The sequence below is a fragment of the Schistocerca americana genome, chromosome 4 (genome assembly GCF_021461395.2).
Source record: "Schistocerca americana isolate TAMUIC-IGC-003095 chromosome 4, iqSchAmer2.1, whole genome shotgun sequence".
NCBI lineage: Eukaryota > Metazoa > Arthropoda > Insecta > Orthoptera > Acrididae > Schistocerca > Schistocerca americana.
Window position 1 is genome coordinate 74,139,027 of NC_060122.1, and position 14,651 is coordinate 74,153,677.

Sequence of the window (14,651 nt, forward strand, 5' to 3'; positions counted from 1 at the left end):
CCAACTGAGGCGCCAGGTGGAAATGGCATGGCAAGCCGTTCCACAGGACTACATCCAGTTTTACTGTATATCACACTTATTTTTCCCATGCTTATGGACCTCTTTACATCTTTGCACTCCTCTAGCCATTTCTACTTTCCATTTTGCAATTTCCATCAATATAATTTCTTAGATATTTGCATTCCCATTTGTACGCCTCATTTACTGCTCTTTTATATTTTCTTCTGTTGTCAAATTAATATCTCATGTGTTATCCAACGATTCCATTGATCCTTACCCTTTGCCTATTTGAGCGTATGTTGCCTTCATTATTGCATCTCTTAAAGCTTCCCATTTGGCTTCTATTGCATTCCTTTCCCTTGTTTCAGTTAGTCTTTGCCTAAACTTCTCTTTGAAACTGTCAACAGTCTTTTGTGATTTCCATTTACCCAGACCATTTCCCTACTTTTCTGCAACTTCTTCATTAACCTCTTCACTTTTAATCTTCAGTTCATAATAAATAATTTCCAAGAGGCCACATCTATTCCTGGAAATGTTATGTAGTTTAAAATCGGATTTCAAAATCCCATTCAGTGTGTCCAGCTCTTTTTCATCTATCCAACCCCCTTCCAAAGGTCTACCATGTGGTTTCCCCTATATTGGCCTTCCTTCAGTCCATGTTCTCCTACTATTTTTCCCCTCATTTTTCTATTATGGGATAAAAATCTCCCAGATCCTCCTCACAATTAAATTTTGGTTCAAATGGCTCAGATGGCTCTGAGCACTATGGGACTTAACTTCTGAGGTCATCAGTCACCTAGAACTTAGAACTAATTAAACCTAACTAACCTAAGGATATCACACACATCCATGCCCGAGGCAGGATTCGAACCTGCGACTGTAGTGGTCGCTCGGCTCCAGCCTGTAGCGCCTAGAACTGAACGGCCACTCTGGCTGGAAATAATTAAATTTTCATCTTCAACCACGTCTTTTAGGTAAATCACACTTTGGTTAATCTCTTCATCATCTGTGGGGATTTTAGGCTTTTATACTTGAACTAGTATTGTGGGTCATATATAGCTTGGGTACCTCTCACTATGATGATGATAGTAGCTTACCTACATTAAGTTACCTTGTTTATTATTAACCTACACATACATTTCAAACAATAGAAACTCCAGGTAGGATTATCAACAATGTCAGAAAAGATAGATTGCTACTTACCATAAAGAAGCCATGTCAAGTTGCAGACAGGCACAATTAAAACACATGTATTTCTTTCAGCCAAAGCCTTCATCAGTACTTGCTTATGGGCAAGTTGCACACACGACCACTAACTCCAGCATCCAGATGCTGGAGTTGGCGGTCATTTGTGCATAAGGTGTGCTTGCTTTTGGTGTGTGTGTGTGTTTTATACAATAATTAAATACACACATAAGAAAAGTTGCACACATGACCACTAACTCCAGCATCCAGATGCTGGAGTTGGCGGTCATGTGTGCATAAGGTGTGCTTGCTTTTGGTGTGTGTGTGTGTGTGTGTTTTATACAATAATTAAATACACACATAAGAAAAGAATCACAGTAAATAACTAGCGTATATAATATCAAAACATTTTCTTCATAACTTAGGTAAAACATATATTTTGATGATTAGTTTCTAAGAATTCTTCAGTTTTATAGAATTCATTGTTTTTTAGCCAGGTTTGCAATGTATTCTTATATTTATTTAGTGGTACTGTATGAGCTGAGAATGGTACCTTATTGAAAAATTTTATTCTTAAGTACTTATAGTTATTATGGACTACAGCAAGTCTTGTGGAAGGCAAGTCCAGCAGGTGACTGTTTCTTGTATTGTGTTCATGCACATCACATCTCATGTTCAATTTTTTCAGATTTTCTCTGGCATATATTAAACAGTTATATATGTACATGCTTGGCACTGTCATTACGCCAAGAGACTTAAAATAATTTCTTCAGGACTCTCTGGGTGCTAACCCTTCCATGCACCTGATTGCTTTCTTCTGCCATCTGAAAATACATTCAGCTCCTGGGGAGTTACCCCAAAGCAATATTCCATATTGCAGTTGGGAATGAAAAAAAAGCATAGTATGAGTGGAGTAGCAATTGCTTGCTCACACTGTTTCTTAATTTATACAATAAGGAAAGTACTCATCCTAGTTTACTACATAGATAATTGGTCTGTCCTTCCCATGAGAGCTTGTGGTCTATGATTAGTCCAAGTAATTTCACTGTTTTGTTTTCATTTTTAGTTACTTTGAGATTAAATATTATTTCCTCTGTTTTTGTTTGATTTATCCACAGCTGGTTAGCCTGACACCAGTAAATAGCCATTTGCATCGTTTCTCTATTTTTGTCCAGTACACTCTGTAAGTTCTCTCCTGTACTTATTAATGTCATACCTTCTTACACGATATGTGTGTGTGTCTTTACTGATGAGGGCTGTGGCTGAAATCAATGTGTGAATATCTTTCAATCATGCCTGTCTGCAACTTGACATGTCTTCTTTACACCTACGTTTCCATTATTTGAGCTTGTGTTGGTGAAGCCTTACTCAGTTGACCACAGATCTTCTTCTTCCTGCTACCACACATCACTAATTCCAATTAAATCTAAGTTCAACCAGTCCAATCCTTGTTTCAAATTCTCTAACCTACTTATATAATTAGGGGGTCTAGGACTTTTTTCTCCGGCTGAAGTTGTTTCTCCTGATAAAAAACATGTGTTAAAAAGTTAATTTTTATAACACCTTATAGCTAAATCCGAACTGACAATATTCATGACATTTGTATTACATTCATGCCTAGAGATAAAACAAAGAAATATCTATAGGGAAGGCATTGGTCCTTACACTTTCCTTTTTTCAGAGATTGTGAGTCGAGTGGCGGCTAGAGAGGTCCCACCATTTCGTCCAGATGTTGGTGAGCAGGATTGTCCATCAGAACTATTGGATCTGATGCATCAGTCATGGTCTGACAATCCAGATGACAGACCTACATTCCAGTCTATACGACAAGTAATCCGCTCAATTCGCAAGTGAGTACTGGATTAACAATTAATTTCACCATCGTCTGAATATGGATGGAATTTTTGTTGTTGAATACTATTTCTTTGCCTCATAATATATAGATCTTCAATTAATGTATTTACCATTCAGGATATACACCAAGGAGTTGCAGACTGCTTATTCAAAGACTCATGTGCCAGATTATTAGATATTTTGTGACTGAAATTGACCATCAATTCTAGTTGGATTTCAACCTTTGTACACTTTATTCTTCAGATTGACATCTCTCTAGTCACTGATTTTGTCATTAGTGATGCTTCATTTGTTGCATATCTCTTAAAGCCGATTTTTCGATACTGCATACCATCTCATCATAGAAAACTCACAAGGAAAAAGGTACAGGACTTCATAATCTACCATTACCCATAGTAACTGCTGGAGCTTAAAGTCATGTTAAACACAGCATCATAAAAGTTATTTAGCAGATTATACAATAGTTTTAATCCAAGACAAAAATTTCCAAATTGGTGATGATATTGATTTGCAATTCATCAGAGTATGCTCTTCAACGAAGTATCACAATAGCCAGTTATCAGTATGTGTAAAAATTTTGAAAACACTTATAAGCAAATTGTCCATTGGTGAAGTATCTCACTAAATTTTTTACACTCATTGATACACAACACCTTCCCTCGTCCCCTGTACACATAAACACACATGCTCACCCTTAAAATTCTGAATCCTGCCACTAAATGAAATGTGTTGCAAAAGAAAGTAAAATCATGGAGGAGGAGCAGGAGGAGGAGGAGGAGGAGGAGGAGATTAGTGTTAAATGCCCCGTCGTTGAAAAGGTCATTGAGAGATGAAGCACAAGGGAAGGATGGGGAAGGAAATCAGCCACACAGTTTCACAAGAACCATCCTGGCATTCCTGAAATGTTTTAGGGAAATCATGGGAAACCTAAACCAGGATTGCTGGATGCAGATTTGAACTATTGTCTTCCCGAATATGAGTCCAGTGCGCTAACAACTGTGCCACCCCACTTGGTAAGAAGTAAAATCATACCACAGCAAAAACTTAACACAATTACCAGATTAACTGTGAAAGAATACTAGCAGAAAAAAACTGAACATCTCCAAAGAGGCGGTGCACAGCATTACAAATGCATAAGAAACTCACACCATCAAGAAATAAAAAAAGATATAATTCTCAGTGCAACTCATGACAGAACTATAACCATTTATTTCAATTAAAAATTAAAAGTTGGAAATTAAGGAAACAACTGGTTAAATGCCAAGTATATTTCTGTACAGTTGAAAGAAATGGGCACTGAAGATGAGAATGAGACAGAGTTGAAGTATTCAATATACAGGTGTGAGGGTGAAAGGAGAAAAAAATATGGGAGGATATATGTCACCCCAACATACTATGAACCTTACCATTCATGGAATGGCTTGCATGCCACATCATACAGATAAATGTCATGTGACTAGGGCCTCCCGTCAGGTAGACCGTTCACTGGGTGCAAGTCTTTTGATTTGACAGCACTTTGGCAACTTGTGCATCGATGGGGATGAAATGATGATGATTAGGACAACACAACACCCAGTTCCTGAGTGGAGAAAATCTCTGATCCATTTGGGAATCGCACCCGGGCCCTTAGGATTGACATTCCGTCGCACTGACCACTCAGCTGCCGGGGATGGACATCAATAAAGATAGCCATACTGCAGGTGAAACCACAGCAGAGGGGTCTCTGTTGAGAGGCCTGACAAACGTGTGGTTCCTGGACAGAGGCAACAACCTTTTCAGTAGTTGCAAGGGCAACAATCCAGAAGATTGTGGGATCTGGCCTTATAATTCAACCAGAATGGCGTTGGCGTGCTGGTACTCGAACGGCAGAAAGCGAGGGAAAACTACTGCTATAATTTTTCCCAAGAACATGCAGATCTACTGCATAATTAAATGATGATGGCATCCTCGTGGGTAAAATATTCCAGAGATAAAATAGTCTCCCATTCGGATCTCCAGGCAAGGACTACTCATGAGGATATTGTCAAGAGGGAAAACCAAACTGGTGTTCTATGAATCAGAGCATGGAATGTTAGATCCCTTAATTGGACTTTTAGGTTAGAGATTTTGAAAAGGGGATCAGATGGGTTGAAGTTAAATATAGTGAGAACTAGTAAAAATCAGCAGCAGGAGGAACAGGGCTTCTGGTCAGGTGAATACAGGCCATAAATGAATGAAATAAAATAAATCAAATAGGGGTAGTGCAAGAGCAGGTTTAGTAATGAATAAGAAAACTGGAAGGTGGGTAAGTTACTATGAACAGCATAGTGAACACATTATTGTAGCCAAGACACAAAGCCAACACCCACCACAGTAGTACAAGTTTTTATGCCAACTAGCTCTGCAAGTGATGAAGAAATTGAAGAAATTCATGATGAGAGAAAATAAGTTATCCAGATAGTTAAGAGAGACAAAAATATAATTATGATGAGGAACTGGAATTCAGTGACAGGAAAAGGGAAAGAAGGAAAAGTTATAGGTGACTGTGTGGACCGGGGGAAATGATTGAAAGAGAAAGCTGCCTGGTAGACATTTCCACAGAGCATAATTTAATCATTGCTGATATTTGGCTTAAGAATCATGAAAGAAGGTTATATTTGTGTAAGAGACCTGGAGACACTATGTTTTCAGCTTGATTATATAATGGTAAGACAGACATTTCAAAACCAGCTTTTAAATTGTAAGACATTTCCAGTGACAGATGTGGACTCTGACCACAATTGATTGGTTATTAACCATAAATTAAAAGTGAAGGAAGTTGCAAAAAGGTACGAAATTAAGGATATGGGACCTGGATAAGTTGAAAGAATGAGTGGTTAATGAGAGCATTATGCAGCAGTTGGTCAGAACACAGGAAAGGTATACAGTAGAAGACTAATGGGTAGAGGTGAAATATTGAAGCCAACAGAAAACCAAATAGATAAAAAGACAAGACCTAGTAGAAATTGTTGGATAACACAAGAGATATTTAATTGATGAAAGGAGAAAATATAAAAATGCAGTACATGAAGTGAGTGAAAGGAAATACAAGTACCTAAAAAATTAGATTGAAAGGAAGTGCAAAATGGCTAATCAGGAAAGCCGGGAGGATAAGTTTAAGGATTTAGAAGCATACATCACCAGGGGAAAAAGATAAATACTGCCTAAAGGAAAATTTAAGAGACCTTTGGAGAAAAGGGAAGCAGTTCTGTGATTGTTACCAGCTCAAATGGAAAACCCATCCTAAGCAAAAAAGGGAAAGTTGAAAGGTGGAAGGAGTATGTAGAGGGTCTATACGACGGAAATGTACTTAAGGGCATGGGTGGGGGTGGGGTGGGTGGGGGGAGGAAGGGCAGTTACCAATGGCCCCACTGTGCCCAGCCTCACACCAAGTGGAGAACAAGGTGTGTGTCCTCAACCTTCTCAGCAGCAGCCCCCTGGATGGCTTCGGTCACAGGAGCCTCCATTCTGCAGGTCCTCAGACATATCTACATCTACATAGATACTCCGCAATCCACCATACAGCACACGGCAGAGAGTACCCTGTGCCACTACTTCCTTTCCTGTTCTGCTCGCAAATAGAGCAACAGAAAAATACTGTCTGTATGCATCTGTGTGAGCCCTATTTCTCATACCGTATTTTTGTTTGCCTTATGCACAATGTATGTTAGCAGCAGTAGAATTGTTTGGCAATCAGCTTCAAATACTGGTTCACTAAATTTTCTCAATACGTTTCTTGAAAAAAACATTGCTTACCTTCCAGGGATTCCTATTTGAGTTCCCAAAGCATCTCCATAACACATGTTGATTGACCCTACTGTTAACAAATCTGGTAGCTTCCCTTTGAATTGCTGCAATGTCTTCCTCCAAATTGACCTGGTACGGATCCCAAACACTCGAGTAGTACTTAAGAACAGGTCACACTAGCATCCTATATGAAGTCTCCTTTACAGGTGAACCACGTTTCTCAAAATTCTCCCAATAAATAAAAGTTGACCATTCACCTATCCTACCATAGTTCTCACATGCTTGTTCCATCTGAAATCATTTTGCAATGTTACACCCAGAGATTTAAATGATGTGACTGTGTCAAGCAGGACACTAGTAATACTGTATCCTAACATTATGGGTTTGATCTTCCTACTCATCCACATCAACTTATGTTTTTCCACATTTTAGGACTAGCTGCCATCATTACACAGACTGGAAAGTTCATCTAACTCATCTCGAATCTTCCTACAGTCACTCAACTGTGACACCCTACCATACACCGCAGCATCATTTGCAAACAACCACAGCTTGCTGCCCTCCCTGTCCACTAATTCATTTATGTTTATAGAGAACAACAGTGGTCCTATCACTCTTCCCTGGGGTACTCCTGATGATACCACTTTCTCTGATGGACACTTGCCATTGAGGACAGCATACTGGGTTCTATTGTTTAAGAAGTCTACAAGCCGCTCACATAGCTGTGAACTTATTCTGTGAACTTGTACCGTCAATAGCAACCTGCAATGGGGCACTGCATCAAATGCTTTCTGGAAATCTAGAAGTACGGAATTGGCCTGTTGCTCTTCATCCAAAGTTAACAGTATATTGTGAGAAAAGGGCAAGCTGAGTTTTGCATTTCTAAAACCATACAGATTTGTGGACATGAGCTTCTCAGTCTCAAGAAAGTTTATTATATTCGAATTAAGAATATGTTCAAGGATTCTGCAGCAAACAGAAAATAAGGATATTGGTATAGCAACCTGCAATGGGGCACTGCATCAAATGCTTTCTGGAAATCTAGAAGTACGGAATTGGCCTGTTGCTCTTCATCCAAAGTTAACAGTATATTGTGAGAAAAGGGCAAGCTGAGTTTTGCATTTCTAAAACCATACAGATTTGTGGACATGAGCTTCTCAGTCTCAAGAAAGTTTATTATATTCGAATTAAGAATATGTTCAAGGATTCTGCAGCAAACAGAAAATAAGGATATTGGTATGTAATTTTGTGGGTCCATTCATTTACCATTCTTATATATTGGACTCACCTGCACTTTTTTCCAGTTGCTTGGGACTTTGGGCTGGGCAAAAGAATTATGTTAAATCCAAAGCTATTTACAGGGCCAAAGCTGTAGAGTACTCTTAGTAAAATCAAACTTCAATTCCATATCAACCTGATTTATTTGCTTTCAAACCCTTCAGCTATTTCTCTACACCATGAATGCTTGTTACTATGTAAACCATATGGGAGTTTATCTGTTGGTCAAATGATGATACTATTGTACTATTCACCTGTGTGAACATTATCTTGAATGTGAAACTTAAAACTTTGACCTCCATTTTGTTAATTTCAGCTACCACACCATACTGAACAACAAATGACTGAATAGAGAGCTTAGACCCGATTATCGATTTTATGTAAGACCAGGATTTTCTCGTGTTCTCTGCCAGATCTTTTGCTAAGGTGTGACAGTGGTAGTTGTATGCTTCATGCATAGATCTTTTTACAGATGCAAGAATCTCTAATAACCTTTGCTTGTCACCATTTGTACATTTCCTTATATATTGGACTCACCTGCACTTTTTTCCAGTTGCTTGGGACTTTGGGCTGGGCAAGAGAATTATGATAAATCCAAAGCTATATGCAGGGCCAAAGCTGTAGAGTACTCTTAGTAAAATCAAACTTCAATTCCATATCGACCTGATTTTTTTTGCTTTCAAACCCTTCAGCTATTTCTCTACACCATGAATGCTTGTTACTATGTAAACCATATGGGAGTTTATCCGTTGGTCAAATGATGATACTATTGTACTATTCACCTGTGTGAACATTATCTTGAATGTGAAACTTAAAACTTTGACCTCCATTTTGTTAATTTCAACTGCCACACCATACTGAACAACAAATGACTTAATAGAGAGCTTAGATCCGATTATCAATTTTATGTAAGACCAGAATTTTCTCGTGTTCTCTGCCAGATCTTTTGCTAATGTGTGACAGTGGTAGTTGTATGGTTCATGCATAGATCTTTTTACAGATGCAAGAATCTCTAATAACCTTTGCTTGTCACCATTTGTACATTCCCATTTGAACTAAGAGTGCAACAGCCTTTGCTTCCTCAGCATTCTCCAAATTTTGTTATTAAACCATGGTTGGTTGTTTCCATCTTTATCCACTTACTAGGCGTATAATTCTCCAAACCACAATTTACAATCTGCTTAAACTTTAAACTTCGTCCACAATTCCTCTACATTTATCTTACTGGAACTAAGTGATGCCAATTCTCATAAGACTGAAAGTGGCCCGGCCATCAGTGGCTGCACCAGGTGGGCAGTGGTGGGAATAGGGGTGAGATAGTTGACACTCGAGGTGACATCATAATGATGTCTGCACTCCAGGAAGGTAGCTGTCCCACTGCTGCACCTCTGAGGATGTTCCTGGCTGTGGTAACTTGATCTAAAGCATTGGTGTCCCCCAGGGTGGGGAAGCTAATGGCTAGGCTGGACCCTCCCCCTGTGGTTGCAATGGTCTGGCATTACTGACATTTGAATTACAGGGGGGAGGGGGGGGGGGAGAAGGTTGGGGGAATGAACCTGAGGATGAACTCTTGTTACATCACAGGAGGGGAAAATAGGGCATGGGGAGAAACAGACTGGGGGTGCAGTTGCTGAACCATAGTTGGTTCTAGTGTTGGGCAATGCTTCAGTCTCTGGTATGAAGCATAAATGCCCATAGCCCCATTGCTCAAACTGGTGGCTGGGAGCCACTGACCTTGTCGGCCAAACCCCCGGTCCCACATCCATGTGCCAGACCTAAACTGTGGAGGGAAATCAGGGGCTGGATGTGGGTGGCAGTAAATGTAGGAGAGAACTAGGTTGATATCCATGAGAGAGCTGTGATATGCTGTTGTCACCAAATGGAATCGCCCAATGTCAGGGCATCTTGTGCACACAACTTGGATGAACTTCATCTGCTGCCTGAATGAACCTCTCTGCTTCTCCATTTCATTGGGAATGGAAAGGATGTGAACAGATTGCTTCACTCCATTCCTAGAGCAGAAATTATCATATGCCTCTGCCTAATATCTGTGGCAGCTCCTTAATGGCAAAAATCTTCAACAATGTTGTCACTGTGTATTCTCCCAACATTGTATGGTAGTTAACAATATATGGGTGCATGGTAAAAGTGTCAGTGATGATGAGCGATGTGGATATTCAGGAATAGACATGCAAAATGGCAATGCACTCATTCGCAATGCACTCATTCGCAATGTTTGGTGCATTCTGACCAAAGTGAAAAGTCTGACATGAGACAGACAGCTGTTGTGCACATTTAGTGCATTAACAGAGGAGGTTATCTATGTTTCAGTCGATGCCTGTCCAATAATAATGAGACTGGGCTTTGAACTTCATCTTGTAAGTGCCTCAGTGCCCCTGCTGAAGCAGCTGTAAGATCTGTTGTCATAAGGCAGGTGGGATGCTACATAGTGTGGTCTGCTGTTAAAAGGATCTCACCATCAACTAGAAGCAAATGGTGATGCAGCCTATAGTAATGCTGAAGAGGAGTAGATTGTTGCCTGTCCAATCACTCTGGCCACCCTCTTAAGATGAAATTGTGGTCCTCTTCAAGAACAGCATCTGTGTCTGTTGTGATGCGGATGCAGGATCCTGTAATGGGAAAATTGTCCACTGCTTGTTGCAACTTGTCATCCAGGCAGAAGCAAAGAATTTTCTGATCGAACATGCAGTCCAGCGCCATTGGTAGGCAGAAAGAGCATCTGCATTTGCGTGCTGTGATGTGCCTTTGAAGTGGATTTCATTGAGAGGAGCAATGCCCCGTGCTGGACACAATGAGCAGTACAATCTAGGACATGAACTGTTGGATTGAACAATTAGATCAGCAGCTTGTGGTCCATTACAAGGCAGAACTTGGTGCTATTCCTGTGCTTCCTTTTCAATTTGGTAGTATTTCATATTTTTTTGAGTGAGTGAGCAAGTGAGGAGAGTCCCCATCGCTTGGTCCAGTGCATCCGTCACACCACTATTTGTTTCATGGATTGGAATATTGAAACAAAGGGCTGAGAGTAAAACTTTCTTGAGCTCCTGGAAAGCTGTTTTACATGTGGCCAACCACATGAAAACCATTCCCTTCTTACAGAACTGGTGTAACAGATGAGCTATCTGAGCAGCTGCTCATGAATTTTCTGTAATAGTTAATTTTACCCAGTAAGGTCTGAAGCGCTTGACGTTCACTGGACAAGGAATTGAAGCAATCGCTTTGATGTGTTTTTGCGTTTGTTATATATTTTTGTGAGAAAGGATGTGGGCTAAATACTCCAATGAAGGCTGAAAAATTTCACATTTGCTGAGATTGTGCTTTAATCCTGCCTCCTGCCAAATAAAAAAGAGTAACTTTAGGTTTTGCTAAATCCAGCTCAATGGATATTTTGTGTGACAGCACTGTGATCCAAATAGTTCCGTGTGTGTTGTGAAGCTGCTGTTCAGGAACCTCTGTAAAATTGCCAGAGTACAGGAGACCCCGAAAGCCAACCATTTATATTTGTACAAACCATATGATGCATTAATCACTAATATCTTTTTTGAATATTTTCTAATGCAAGCTGTAAGTATGTATCAGCGAGATCTATATTGGAGAAGTAGTGCCAATCTATCCAAGTCGGCTTGAGCATTCACTATGACTTTGAAGTCCCTGCACAATCTGAGTTAGGCCGATTGTTCCTTTTTGACAACTAGGCAAGAAGCCCACACTTGATATAGTCCTGTGATGTGATATGGGAACAGATGCACAACTAAAAATGTGAGGTGACCCTGTCTTGGACATTTAGCACAATCTGCCCAGTAGAATGGATGGTTGTCTCTCACATGCTTCCAGAAACAGTCTGCACAGGACTGGTAAGGCTAGCACAACATGGGGTGGCTTGAGACCTCAGCTTCTGTGTAGAGGGATGCATGCACTGTTGTTTGTATACTGCCACGATGTCGCCACTGTCTGCTGAATCCTCCATGTGTTTGGGCTCACGGATTACTGTGGCAATGTCTGCCAAGAAATTTAAGTGGTGGCCTGTGGCTTGTGTGACTTAGTAGGACTGTGCTAAATGCAACACTTCATCTAACAAAGGGTCATCAAACAGTAAAACTTATAACTGGAACTCTTTATTGGCTGCTATATGGACAATCATGTCTCTGATCATGTCTTCCGCATAAAATTCTTTGGTGGTATAGCTTGCAACGGGAACTTAGCCCTTGGAATTCCATTGCCCACACTTGATAGGATTGAATCAGTTGCTTGTGACACTGGTAAAACTAGAGACAAGCAAAAATCATATGACAATGTTTTTGATAGTGAGGACCAACAGAGAACAAATTTTGTTGATAGTCAGTTTATCTGGTTGTGTCAAAGGGGCTAGCTTGCTCAACAACTAATAATTTTATGGTGGAATCCATGATAAGAAAAGGAACTTAGCAGCATCATCATCATTTACCTAAAATGCAGTCGCACTCTTTGTTTGTATGAGCCCCAGTCTTCTGATTTTTCCTTGTATGGCAGGAATGACAAAGGATTTACCATCAGCTGCTACAGTACTCTGGCCAGGAGGTCCTCCATACATTTTTGACTTTACTTTTGATGACCTATCAGCTGTTGCATAACAGTAGCAAAAGATGGTTTAGCGGTGGTAACTGGAAAATAGGAAACACTAGTGGTCATGCAGTAAATACTGTCTGTAGGTCATGGCAAAGGTCACTGTCATAAAGTGTCAGTCAAGTGCCAAAATTCACATGCAAGTTTTCATAGTTCAAGCAATGGAACACATGCAATTTCAGCCTACAGTCACCAGTTGTGTTGTAGCACACGACACATACGAACACTGGTTTTTGTAATGGTTTTATTAGTAGACTACAACACATGATAGCACAGTGCACAATCAAGAAGCTGCTTGGAGGCAATGCTAGGCCAGCAGCATGACATTGTCCAAATCTAGAGGGCTGCATAATGAGTAATAGTTCACAGCGTGGCATAGACTGAAGCTGGGAAGTTCATGTCAGCCTAGATATAGACAAATGTATGAGATCCCATGGTCTAGGGGTAACGTCTTTGATTCATAATCAATATGCCTTTGGTCTTGGGTTCGAATCCCGCCACTGTTCAAATTTTGAGTAATTATCAGCATTGGTGGCCGAAGGCACCCAGCATAAGAAGTCACCCTCATTCTGTCAGTGGCCTTGTCAAAGAAGGTGGAGGAGCAGACGAGCAGACAGAGGTTCAGGGCACTCTCTTGTCCTAGGGGTGTGAAACTGCCCCTAAAGGTGGAAGAATCAGCAATGATCAACAGCATGAGGATGCAGAAGGGAATGGAAATCATTGCATTAAAGATACGTAATGTCTATCCACAGGACATGTGGCCTGTAATTGAAGAAGTGTCATGATGATCTCTCATTTGGCAAAAGATTCCGGAATAGTCTCCCATTCAGCTCTCTGGGAGGGGACTGCCAAGGGGGAGATTAACATGAAAAAACATTGAATAATTAACGGAAAGGTAACATGCTATGGACTGGGCCATGGAATGTCAGAAGCTTGAACATGGTAGGGAAACTAGAAAATCTGAAAAGGGAAATGCAAAGGCTCAATCTAGATACAGTAGGGGACCAGTGAAGTGAAGTGGAAAGAAGACAAGGATTTCTGGTCAGATGTGTATAGGGTAATATCAACAGCAGCAGAAAATAGTGTGGCAGGAGTAGCATTCATTATGAATAGGAAGGTAGGGGAGAGAGTGTGTTACTGTGCACAGTTCAGTGACAGGATTGTTCATATCAGAATTGACAGCAAATCAACACCAACAACAACAGCTCAGTTGTACATGCCGACATCAAGCTGAAAATGAAGAGACAGAGAAAGTGTAGGAGGATACTGAAAGGGTTATACAGTATGTAAAGGGGGAGGAAAATCTAATAGTCATAGGGGACTGAACTGCAGTTGTAGGGGAAAGAGTAGAAGAAAAGGTTACAGGAGAATATGGGTTTGGAACAAGGAATGAGATGCAACAAGTTTCAGCTAGTAATAGTGAGTACCCTGTTCAAGAATCACAAGAGGAAGAGGTATATTTAGAAAAGGGCAGGTGATACAGGAAGATTTCAGCTAGATTACATCATGGTCAGACAGAGATTCTGAAATCAGATACTGGATTGTAAGGTGTACCCAGGAGCACATATAGACTCTGATTACAATATAGTAGTGATGAAGAGTAGGCTGAATTTTAAGACATTAGTCAGGAAGAATCAATACACAAAGAAGTGGGATACGGAAGTACTAAGGAATGACGAGATATGCTTGAAGTTCTCTAAGACTATAGAAGCAGCAATAAGGAATAGCTCAGTAGGCAGTAGGCAGTACAGTTGAAGAGGAATGGACATCACTATAATGGCCCATCACAGAAGGAAAACATAGGTACAAAGAAGGGAACTATGAAGGAACTATGGGTAACAGAAGAAATACTTCAATTGATTGATGAAAGGAGGAAGTACAAAAATGTTCTGGGAAACTCAGAAATACAGAAATACAAGTCACTGAGGAATGAAATAAATAGGAAG

General features: G+C 40.2%; 1 protein-coding gene across 1 annotated transcript in view; it reads left to right on the plus strand.

Annotated features, from left to right (window-relative positions):
* The window catches only part of LOC124613268 (atrial natriuretic peptide receptor 1-like), a 412,251-nt gene that overhangs the window by 214,286 nt on the left and 183,314 nt on the right, over nt 1-14,651 (plus strand). Inside the window, exon 5 of the mRNA XM_047141960.1 lies at nt 2,867-3,035. Within this exon, the coding sequence (XP_046997916.1) occupies nt 2,867-3,035 (169 nt within the window). The remainder of the gene's footprint in view (nt 1-2,866; nt 3,036-14,651) is intronic.